Source organism: Somniosus microcephalus, chromosome 1, assembly GCF_052327205.1.
Source record: "Somniosus microcephalus isolate GS21.2 chromosome 1, FLI_Smic_1.0, whole genome shotgun sequence".
In the NCBI taxonomy this organism is placed as follows: domain Eukaryota; kingdom Metazoa; phylum Chordata; class Chondrichthyes; order Squaliformes; family Somniosidae; genus Somniosus; species Somniosus microcephalus.
This window is the reverse complement of record NC_140987.1, coordinates 430,871,840-430,883,901: the sequence shown is the minus strand read 5'-3', so window position 1 is coordinate 430,883,901 and position 12,062 is coordinate 430,871,840. Positions and strand designations below refer to the sequence as shown.

At 47.9% G+C, this 12,062-nt stretch overlaps 1 protein-coding gene across 1 annotated transcript in view; it reads right to left on the bottom strand.

Annotated features, from left to right (window-relative positions):
• LOC147125288 (tumor necrosis factor ligand superfamily member 13B-like) overlaps positions 1–6,812 on the bottom strand; it is a 32,686-nt gene extending 25,874 nt beyond the window's left edge. Inside the window, exons 1-2 of the mRNA XM_086000658.1 lie at positions 6,496–6,812; positions 5,067–5,202 (exon numbers count right to left, since the gene is read on the bottom strand). Of these exons, the coding sequence (XP_085856784.1) occupies positions 5,067–5,202; positions 6,496–6,741 (382 nt within the window). The 5' untranslated portion in view covers positions 6,742–6,812. The remainder of the gene's footprint in view (positions 1–5,066; positions 5,203–6,495) is intronic.
• Positions 6,813–12,062: the final 5,250 nt, after the last annotated feature.

Genomic DNA, 12,062 nt, shown 5'->3' with positions numbered 1-12,062 from the left:
GATCGGACAAAAGAATAAAAGAAACAAAAGAAGTAAAAGAGATTAGAAGCTAGACGAGATGGTAATAGGCTGGGATTAGGTGTAAAGTGTACTGGCAGGGCAAAAGATAGCTGCCAGGTGTGAGAGAGAAACAAAAGGAAAGGGTGGGGGGGGGGAAAGGAGTGGAACAATTACAAGAGAAAATGAAATGGGGGCCGAGCTTATGATCTGAAATTGTTGAACTCGATATTGAGTCCGGAAGGCTGCAGACTGCCTAATCGGAAGATGAGGTGCTGTTCCTCGAGTTTATGTTGAGCTTCCGTGGAACAATACAAGAGGTCAAGGACGGTGAGGTCCGAGTGGGAATGGAGCGGTGAATTAAAATGACAGGCGACCGGAAGCTCGGGGTCACCCTTACGGACTGAACGGAGGTGTTCCGCAAAGCGGTCACCCAATCTGCGTTTGGTCTCCCCAATGTAGAGGAGACCGCATCGTGAGCAGCGAATACAGTACAGGTAGACTATCCTTTATCCGAAAACCTCGGGACCAGCCGAGTTTCGGATAAAGGAGAATTTCGGATTTCGGAAGGTGGGTCGGCGGGGGTCCGCGGGGGGGTCGGCGGGGGTCCGCGGGGGGGTCAGCGGGGGGTCGTGCGCACGACTTACGCTGACGCTCAGCGTAAGTCAGTCGGGGTCGGCGGGGGTCGGGGCCGGCGGGGTCCGCGGGGGGGTCGGCGGTTGTCGGGGCCGGCGGGGTCCGCGGGGGGGGTCGGCGGTTGTCGGGGCTGGCGGGGTCGGCGGTTGTCGGGACCGGCGGGGTCCGCGGGGGGGTCGGCGGTTGTCGGGGCCGGCGGGGTCCGCGGTTGTCGGGGCCGGCGGGATCCGCGGGGGGGTCGGCGGTTGTCGGGGCCGGCGGGGTCCGCGGGGGGGTCGGCGGGGGGTCGTGCGCACGACTTACCCTTTATCCGAACTTCCGAAACCGGAACCCTCTAAAAACCGAAGGTTTTTTCGTTCGTACGCACGACTTACGCTGAACGAAAAAACCTTCGGTTTTTAGAGGGTTTCGGTTTTCGGAAGTCCGGATAAAGGGTAGTCTACCTGTATACTAGATTGCGAGAAGTACAAGTAAATCGCTGTTTCACCTGGAAGGGGTGTTTGGGGCCCTGGACAGTGGGAAGGGGGGCGGTATAGGGGCAGGTGTTACATCTCCTCCGCTTGCACGGGAAGGTGCCAGGCGAAGAGGAAGGGCTGTTTGGGGTGATAGAGGAGTGGACTAGGGTGTCTCGGAGGGAGCGGTCCCTGCGGAATGCTGAAAGGGGAGGGGAGGGGAAGATACGTTTGGTGGTGGGATCACTTTGGAGGTAGCGGAAATGCCGGAGGATGATCCGTTGAATGTGGAGGCTGGTGGGGTGAAAGGTGAGGACAAGGGGAACCCTATCGTGGTTCCGGGAGGGAGGGGCAGGGGTGAGGGCAGAAGTGCGGGAGATAGAACTGACACGGTCGAGGGCAGTGTCAACCACAGTAGAGGGGAATCCTCGGTTGCGGAAAAAGGAAGACATGTCTGAAGCACTGGTGTGGAAGGTGGCGTCGTCGGAGCAGATACGGCGGAGGCGGAGAAACTGGGAGAATGGAATAGAGTCCTTACAGGAAGCGGGGTGGGAGGAAGTGTAGTCCAGGTAGCTGTGGGAGTCAGTGGGCTTGTAGTAAATATTGGTCGATAACCTATCCCCAGAGATGGAGACGGAGAAGTCGAGGAAGGGAAGGGAAGAGTCCGAGATGGACCATGTGAAGGTGAGGGAAGGGTGGAAATTGGAGGCAAAGTGAATGAAATTGTCAAGTTCGGGGCGAGAGCAGGAAACGGCACCAATACAGTCATTCCAGTCCTACTCGGGTCCCCTCCCTCACCTCTTTTTCCGATACATTGATGACTGTATCGGTGCCGTTTCCTGCTCTCGCCCCGAACTTGACAATTTCATTCACTTTGCCTCCAATTTCCACCCTTCCCTCACCTTCACATGGTCCATCTCGGACTCTTCCCTTCCCTTCCTCGACTTCTCCGTCTCCATCTCTGGGGATAGGTTATCGACCAATATTTACTACAAGCCCACTGACTCCCACAGCTACCTGGACTACACTTCCTCCCACCCCGCTTCCTGTAAGGACTCTATTCCATTCTCCCAGTTTCTCCGTCTCCGCCGTATCTGCTCCGACGACGCCACCTTCCACACCAGTGCTTCAGACATGTCTTCCTTTTTCCGCAACCGAGGATTCCCCTCTACTGTGGTTGACACTGCCCTCGACCGTGTCAGTTCTATCTCCCGCACTTCTGCCCTCACCCCTGCCCCTCCCTCCCGGAACCACGATAGGGTTCCCCTTGTCCTCACCTTTCACCCCACCAGCCTCCACATTCAACGGATCATCCTCCGGCATTTCCGCTACCTCCAAAGTGATCCCACCACCAAACGTATCTTCCCCTCCCCTCCCCTTTCAGCATTCCGCAGGGACCGCTCCCTCCGAGACACCCTAGTCCACTCCTCTATCACCCCAAACAGCCCTTCCTCTTCGCCTGGCACCTTCCCGTGCAAGCGGAGGAGATGTAACACCTGCCCCTATACCTCCCCCCTTCCCACTGTCCAGGGCCCCAAACACCCCTTCCAGGTGAAACAGCGATTTACTTGTACTTCTCGCAATCTAGTATACTGTATTCGCTGCTCACGATGCGGTCTCCTCTACATTGGGGAGACCAAACGCAGATTGGGTGACCGCTTTGCGGAACACCTCCGTTCAGTCCGTAAGGGTGACCCCGAGCTTCCGGTCGCCTGCCATTTTAATTCACCGCTCCATTCCCACTTGGACCTCACCGTCCTTGGCCTCTTGTATTGTTCCACGGAAGCTCAACGTAACCTCGAGGAACAGCACCTCATCTTTGGGTCAGTCTTTACGAAGGAAGACACAAAAAACCTCCCTGGGATATCGGGAAAAATAGGGACATTGGCAAAGGAGGAACTGACGCAAATCAATATCTCTAAGGATATGGTGTTAAGGAAGCTAAAGGGATTGAAGGTGGACAAATCCCCAGGGCCTGATAACATGCATCCTAGGGTACTGAAGGAGGTGGCCCTAGAGATAGCGGATGCACTAAGGATGATTTTTCAGAATTCATTAGACTCGGGAACAGTGCCGATGGATTGGAGGGTAGCTAACGTTACCCCACTATTCAAAAAGGGGGGTAGGGAAAAAGCAGGTAATTACAGACCTGTAAGCCTTACATCAGTTGTGGGCAAAATGCTGGAGTCCATCATTAAGGATGAAATAGCGGAGCACTTAGCAAATGGGGACAGGATAGGACAGAGTCAACATGGATTTACAAAGGGTAAATCGTGCTTGACTAATCTATTGGAATTTTTTGAGGGAGTAACTGGTAGAATAGATGGGGGAGAGCCAGTAGATGTGGTGTACCTGGACTTCCAAAAGGCCTTCGATAAGGTCCCACATAAAAGATTAGCATGGAAAATTGAGGCTCATGGGATAAAGGGGAAAGTTTTGGCGTGGATAGGGAACTGGCTGTCAGATAGAAAACAGAGAGTTGGAATAAACGGCTCATTTTCTGAATGGCAGGCAGTAACAAGTGGGGTACCACAGGGATCTGTCCTGGGCCCCCAGCTGTTCACAATTTACATTAATGACCTGGATCAGGGAGTCGGATGCAGCATTTCCAAATTTGCAGACGACACTAAACTAGGAGGGGGGGTGGGCTCAGAGGAAGAGACCAGGAAGCTCCAGAGCGATTTGGACAGACTGGGCGATTGGGCGGATAAATGGCAGATGCACTATAATGTGGACAAGTGCGAAGTTATCCACCTTGGGTGCAGGAACGGGAGGGCAAATTATTATTTAAATGGCAATAGATTGGGAGAGGGGGAAGTACAGAGAGACCTGGGTGTTCTTGTACACCAGTCACTGAAGGCGAGCATGCAGGTGCAACAGGCGGTCAAGAAGGCAAACGGTATGCTGGCCTTCATAGCAAAAGGGTTAGAATACAGGAACAGGGATACCTTGCTGCAGCTGTACAGGGCACTGGTGAGACCACACCTCGAGTACTGTGTACAGTTTTGGTCGCCTCATCTGAGGAAGGATGTTCTTGCCATGGAGGGGGTGCAGCGGCGATTCACCAGGCTGATACCAGGAATGGCGGGAATGACCTATGAGGAGAGACTATGTAGTTTAGGGATGTACACACTGGAGTTTAGAAGATTGAGAGGGGACCTCATAGAAGTGTATAAAATTCTGACAGGTCTAGACAGACTGGATGCAGAAGGAATGTTTCCCTTGGCGGGTGAGAACAGAACTAGAGGACATAATTTAAGGATAAGGGCTAAACCATTTAGGACAGAGATGAGGGGGAATTTCTTCACTCAGAGAGTGGTGAACCTGTGGAACTCATTGCCACAGAGGGCAGTGTACGCCAGCTCATTAAATATATTTAAGAGGGAATTAGATATATTTCTACGGGCAAAAGGGGTTAAGGGTTACGGAGAGAAGGCGGGGACGGGATACTGAATTAAAGGATCAGCCATGATCTCATCGAATGGCGGAGCAGGCACGAAGGGCCGAATGGCCTACTCCTGCTCCTATCTTCTATGTATCTATGTATCTTCCGATTAGGCAGTCTGCAGCCTTCCGGACTCAATATCGAGTTCAACAATCTCAGATCATAAGCTCGGCCCCCATTTCATTTTCTCTTGTAATTGTTCCACTCCTTTCCCCCCCCCCCCCCTTTCCTTTTGTTTCTCTCTCACACCTGGCAGCTATCTTTTGCCCTGCCAGTACACTTTACACCTAATCCCAGCCTATTACCATCTCGTCTAGCTTCTAATCTCTTTTACTTCTCTTGTTTCTTTTATTCTTTTGTCCGATCGCAGCCCTGCCTCCGATCTAGTTTCTTTTCTTTCCAGTTTTGAAGAAGGGTCCAACCCGAAACGTCAACTCAAATTTCTCTCCACGGATGTTGCCTGACCTGCTGAGTTTTTCCAGCATTTTCTGTTGTTATTTCGGATTTCCAACATCTGCAGTATTTTGCTAACTTACTTTCACAGGATCTTGCATTTCTCCTTTTCCTTGAAAGGCTCCTGAATTCATAGCTGTTCTCATTCAGTCCAGTTAACTGCTCTTTTATTTGGAATTTGGCATTATTGTTGTTTTTCGGATTTTCAGGCAGATCTTCCTAAGGAGAATTGTAAACAAAATGTGAATAGAAATACTTTTCCCTTTGTTTTTCTTCTCTCCCCCACCCCCCCCCCTCCCCGAGAAACACTGAATCTTGTTGGTGTGTCGTTCCACAGATTGTGGCAGACCTCTAATTCCTCGTCACAAAGGTAATTCTTCATGTGTAAGTTTATACAGTGAATGCAAACACACTAGTCCACTACGGGAGGCATAGGAACTGATCTTAATTTGGCCAATGTCCAACACATGAACGTTCCAACAGGAGTCACAGGATAGCAGTCAGCAACAGGAACCTTAGGTTTCATCTGTTGTTCAGGGTTGCTGAGGCCAATGGTAGCTAACCAACTGTTGCCCAAACAGTTAACTCAGCAAATTGAATCTGGGCACTTCATTATCAGTATGGCTCAGTTCCATACTGGGCATTGCATTTAACCGTGCCATTGGGGAAGCTCTGAAGAATGTATTTAATTTTCTCCCCTTCATCCCTTCCCACAACACACAATGTTCTCTGTCAGAAAGAATGATACCTGCACCTACTGAGATGGCTCATGCTGCTCGTTAGTGCAGGCTTCCAGGCCTCTGCCAATGTTCCTTTGCAGCTATCTGCTGAAAGGTGCACGAGGATGGCAGTCTCGCTGTTCTCTTTCTGCATTTGTAGAGAAGCCTCAGCTAGTAGCGAGGGAGAAATCTGTGACCAGTATGATGGAACAGTGCTTTCTTGTGCCGTCGCACTACTGTTTAATTAGTTTAGTGCTGCCATGTTTATGGGTGAGAGTGCTTAGAGCATTGATGTTTTACCTCTGGGACTTGGGTTTCAACCTAGTCCACAATAATGGAACATATACTCTCCTCTTTGGAAGATTCAATTCAGTTCTTTGTGGTGTGAGTCCACAATATAAAACTACCCAAATATTTGGACTAAATTGGCAGGTACACTCATAAACTGGTGCAATGGGGAGGGGTGTTCTTCTGACATTGGGGTTTGGGTCACATTATTGGGGCACAGTAGAATGAGTTCGACATATGGCCTGTACTATAATTGATAGGGGAATAGAGGGAAGTATATCCTACAAGTAACCTATTTTATATCTGCCATGGAACTCCCTTGATGAAAATCATTTTCATTTATAAAAACTAACAATTTCTTGCCTTCATCAACACAAAATTGGTGAGGAGGGAGAGAGGGCATAATATTAAAGAGTGACTGACAATGGAGAATAGACAACAACATTTTGATTAATGCTCTGCAAATGAAAACAATCCGAGAGATCTAGTAGAAATGTTTCCTTACCATTTCTTTTTCATGTTCCACTGAATCATCCTCAAGATTTACTCTTGCCCTCTTGTTAAAAACATGAAGCTGTTTGTGGACATTTGCCAGTTCACTCCGTAGATCACTTATTTGCTGCAGTAAAATCACCAGCAGTGACAAACAGCATAAAACAGCCAAGAAGAGAACAACAACGGTTACAACAAACCCTCTCGAGGTAGATCTGGCCCGTGAGTCCGGTAATTTAATCCAACATTTGGGTTGCATTGTTACTTAATTAAATAGTTTTTTTTTTAGTCCCTGTCACTCTGGTACAATTCTTTTACTCAACAGAGGAAGTTCACATGACAGAAGACGCTATTTTGAAATGTGAACAGGAAATTGTAATACAGGCGTTCACAGAAATATTTGCATAATTACATTGTATTTTTGTTAAAAGGACATTGTCCTCTGTAATTTCTAGGTTGCAAATCAAAACATAGGCAACTTCACTCAACAGTAAACCTGTCACTTAATAATAAATTTGCTCCATACATTTTTCCCTCATTTGTTTTATATAGGGATAAATTCATAATAAAAAGGCCCTGTTCCTCATTTCAATTAGTTATATCTTCAGAGTCAATGCACAGAATGAGAGCAAGGAAGCTTTGATTGCTTGTTAACTAGTTGACAGATTGTATTGTGGCTTTTGGAAAGTTATGCCATGCTTTAAGGAGTGGTGCTCATAAATAATTATCAATTAATTCTTGGAATTTGGATGACTGGCATGGCTGGCATTTATTGCCCATCCCTAGTTAGTCATAGAATCATAGAGTTATACAGCACTGAAAGAGGCCCTTCGGCCCATCGTGTCTGCGCCAGCCATCAAGCCCTGTCTATTTTAATCCCATTTTCCAGCACTTGGTCCGTAGCCTTGTATGCTATGGCATTTCAAGTGCTCATCTAAATGCTTTTGAATGTTGTGAGGGTTCGTGCCTCTAACACCCTTTCAGGCAGTGAGTTCCAGATTCCAACCACCCTCTGGGTGAAAAAGTTTTCCTCAAATTCCCTCTTAACCTCCTGCCCCTTACCTTGAAACTATGCCCCCTGGTTATTGACCCCTCTATTAAGGGTAAAAGTTCCTTTCTATCTACCCTATCTATGCCCCTCATAATTTTGTACACCTCAATCAGGTCTCCCCTCAGCCTTCTCTGCTCTAAGGAAAACAACCCTAGCCTGTCCAGTCTCTCTTCATAGCTGAAATGCTCCAGCCCAGGTAACATCCTGGTGAATCTCCTCTGCACCATCTCTAATGCAATCACATCCTTCCTATAGTGTGGCAACCAGAACTGCACACAGTACTCCAGCTGTGGCCTAACTAGCGTTTTGTACAGCTCCATCATAACCTCCCTGCTCTTATATTCTATGCCTCAGCTAATAAAAGCAAGTATCCCATATGCCTTCTTAACCACCTTATCCACCTGTCCTGCTGCCTTCAGGAATCTATGTATATGCACATCAAGGTCCCTCTGATCCTCTGTCCTTCCTAGGGTCCTACCATTCACTTTGTATTCCCTTGCCTTGTTAGTCCTCCCAAAATGCATCACCTCACACTTTTCAGGGTTAAATTCCATTTGCCACTGTTCTGCCCATCTAACCATCCCGTCTATATCATCCTGTAGCCTCAGGCTTCCCTCCTCGCTATTTACCACTCCACCAATTTTTGTGTCATCTGCGAACTTACTGATCATACCTCCTACATTCATATCTAAATCATTAATGTACACTACAAACAGCAAGGGACCCAGCACCGATCCCTGCGGTACACCACTGAACACAGGCTTCCAGTCACAAAAACAACCTTCGACCATCACTCTCTGCCTCCTGCCACGAAGCCAATTTTGGATCCAATGTGCCAGATTGCCCTGGATCCCATGGGTTCTTACCTTCTTGACCAGTCTCCCATGCGGGACTTTGTCAAAAGCCTTACTGAAGTCCATGTAGACTACATTAACTGCACTACCCTCATCCACACACCTAGTCAACCCCCTCGAAAAAGTCAATCAAATTGGTTAGACATGATCTCCCCCTGACAAAGCCACGCTGACTATTCTTGATTAATCCTTGCCTCTCCCAGTGGAGACTAATTCTGTCCCTCAGAATGTTTTCCAATAATTTCCCTACCACTGATGTTAGGCTCACTGGCCTGTAATTCCCTGGTTTATCCCTACTACCCTTCTTGAATAATGGTACTATGTTAGCTGTCCTCCAGTCCTTTGGCCAGAGAGGTTCTGAAAATTTGTGTCAGAGCCCCTGCAATCTCCTCCCTTGCCTCACACAGCAGCCTGGGATACATCTCATCTGGGCCTGGGGATTTATCCACTTTTAAGCCCGCTAAAACCACTAGTACCTCCTCCCTCTCAATGCTAATTTGTTCAAGTATATTACAATCCCCCTGCCTGATTTCTATGCCTACATCATCCTTCTCCATAGTGAACAGAGATGCAAAATATTCATTTAAAACCTCACCTACATCTTCTAGCTCTACACACAGATTGCCACTTTGGTCCCTAATGGGCCCTACTCTTTCCCTAGTAATCCTCTTACCCTTAATATACTTATAAAACACCTTGGGATTTTCCTTTATTTTGCCCGCCAATGTTTTTTCATGCCCCCTCTTCGCTCTCCTAATTTCTTTTTTAAGTACCCCCCTGCACTTTCTATACTCCTCTGGGGCTTCCACTGTTTTTAGTCCTTTGTATCTGCCAAAAGCCTCCCTTTTATTCCTAATCCATTCTTGTATATCCCTTGACATCCAGGGTTCCCTGGGCTTGTTGATCCCACCCTTGACCTTTACGGGAACATGTTGGCACTGTAATCTCTCTATTTCCTTTCTGAATGACTCCCACTGCTCTGATGTGGATTTTCCTACAAGTAGCTGATCCCAGTCCACTTTGGCCAGATCCTGCCTTATCATATTAAAATCGGCCTTACCCCAATTTAGAACCTTTATTTCCGGTCCATCTTTGTCCTTTTCCATGGCCACCTTAAATCTCACTGAATTATGGTCACTGTCACCAAAATGCTCTCCTACTGACACTTCTACCACTTGCCCTGCTACATTCCCTAGAATTAGGTCCAGTACCGCCCCCTCTCTTGTAGGACTTTCTACATGCTGGCTCAAAAAGCTCTCCTGAATGCAATTTAAGAATTCCGCACCCTCTAAGCCTTTCACACACTTTGACTATCCCAGTTAATATTGGGAAGTTGAAATCCCCTACTATTATTACCCTATTATTTCTACACTTCTCTGAGATTTGCCTACATATCTGTTCCTCTCTCTCCCCCTGACTGTTTGGGGGCCAAAAGTACACTCCCAGCAAAGTGCTTGCTCCCTTTTTGTTTTTAAGTTCTACCCATATGGCCTCATTGGAGGAACCTGCTAAGATATCATCCCTCCTTACTGTAGTAATTGACTCCTTGATTAATATTGCGACACCCCTCCTCTTTTACACCCCCCCTTTGTCTCGCCTGAAGATTCTATACCCTGGAATATTGAGCTGCCAGTCCTGCCCCTCCCTCAACCATGTCTCTGTGATAGCAACAATATCATACTCCCATGTGTTCATCAACACCTTCAATTCATCTGCCTTACTCATAGGACTCCTTGCATTAAAATAAATGCCATCCAGCCTTGCCATACTCCCTTGTGCCATTACATATTTGCTCTGCCTTCCAGACTGACTTGTTTTTCCCTCTATATTTGGCTGTGCATTACCCCCTACTATAGCTCCACTCCGTATCCCATCCCACTGCCAAGTTAGTTTAAACCCCCCCCCCATCAGTACTAGCAACCTCCCCGCAAGGATGTTGGTCCCGTTTCGGTTCAGGTGCAACCTGTCCGACTTGTACAGGTCCCACCTTCCCCAGAAACAGACCCAGTGATCCAGGAAACTAAAGCCCTCCCTCCTGCACCAACTCTTCAGCCACGCATTCATCTGCTCTATCCTCCTATTCCTATACTCACTAGCACGTGGCACCAAGAGTAATCCCGAGATTACAACCTTTGAGGCCCTGCTTTTTAATCTGCTACCTAGTTCCCTAAATTCTTGTTGCAGGATCTCATCCCTCTTTCTACCTATGTCGTTGGTACCAATGTGAACCACGACATCTGACTGCTCGCCCTCCCCCTTCAGAATGCCCTGCAGCCGTTCAGTGACATCCTTTACCCTGGCACCAGGGAGGCAACATACCATCCTGGAGTCACGTCTGCGGCCGCAGAAACGCCTGTCTGCACCCCTCACTATTGAGTCTCCTACCACTATTGCCCTTCCACTCTTACTCCTCCCCTCTTGTGCAGCTGAGCCACCCACATTGCCATGAACTTGGCTCTGGCTCCACTCCCCAGAGGAACCGTCACTTTCACCATTTTCCAACACATAAAAACGGTTGTTGAGTGAGATGCACTCTGGGGCTTTCCTGACTACCTGCCTGCCCCCCTTCTTCTGACTGGTGGTCTCCCATTCCCTCTCTGACTGCACTTTCTTAAGCTGTGGAGTGACCACGTCTAAAAACGTGCTATCCATGTAACTCTCAGCTTCGTGGATACACTGCAGTGCCTCCAGTTGATGCTCGAGCTCCGAAAACCGGATCTCAAGTTAGCCAAACCATTGGCACTTACTGCATATGTGGTCATCTTGACTGCAAGAAGCATCTAGGAATTCCCACATGCTGCAGGCCGTGCAGCGCACGGGGCTGAGGTCCCCTGCCATACTTTTAATTTAAAAACTCTTACCTCAAATTTAAACTCTCGGATTCTCGCTCTCCCAAACTACCTTAACTATGAACTACCTTCAAAGAAATAAACTTAAAATTGAAGAAAAAAAAAGCACTCACCCACTACTCACCAACCAGCTTCTTCCCTTGCGCGGCGTCACTTTCTGTACTGTGATGTCACTCTCGAATTCTGCCGCTGCTCCCGCTGCTGCCGCTGCTCGACTGAGCCTGAAAATCACCGACCTTGATTTTCTCCCACAGCCGCTGCTCCCTCGCAGGTCCGCCACTCCTGCTGCTGCTGCTGCAAAGGTTGTAATGAGCCTTCTTCTTGAACCACTGCAGTCTATGTGGTGAAGGCGCTCCCACAATTTGGTGGGTGATATAGTGGCCATGGAAAAGATCCAGAGGAGAGCTACAAGAATGATTCCTAGCTTAAAGTGTTATATCCGTGTATCTTAATGTTGTGTCCTTCAATAATCAGACAAAGACTGCAGGGAACGATCAACAGGTGTTTACTGAATGAGGGTTCAAACTGCAACTGACTGTACAGATCACTACTCAGGGTTTATATACAGGTGTGGTCACTGCCGGTACTACAGGATACAGGAGCTGTAAAAAGTAGTTCTCCCCCTTAAAGGTACATACATTACAATTCCTCCCCTTTTAGATTAACAGTACCATAACACTCATTTAACAATTAAATATCAAACCAATTACAATTAACACTTTTAACATGCAACATTAACTGAAAATAGTCTATTTATAAATTCAGTCTTTGGGGAGGCTTCCTGATTCTTGCTGGATAACGCCTTTCCCAAGTGTCTCGCTCTTGG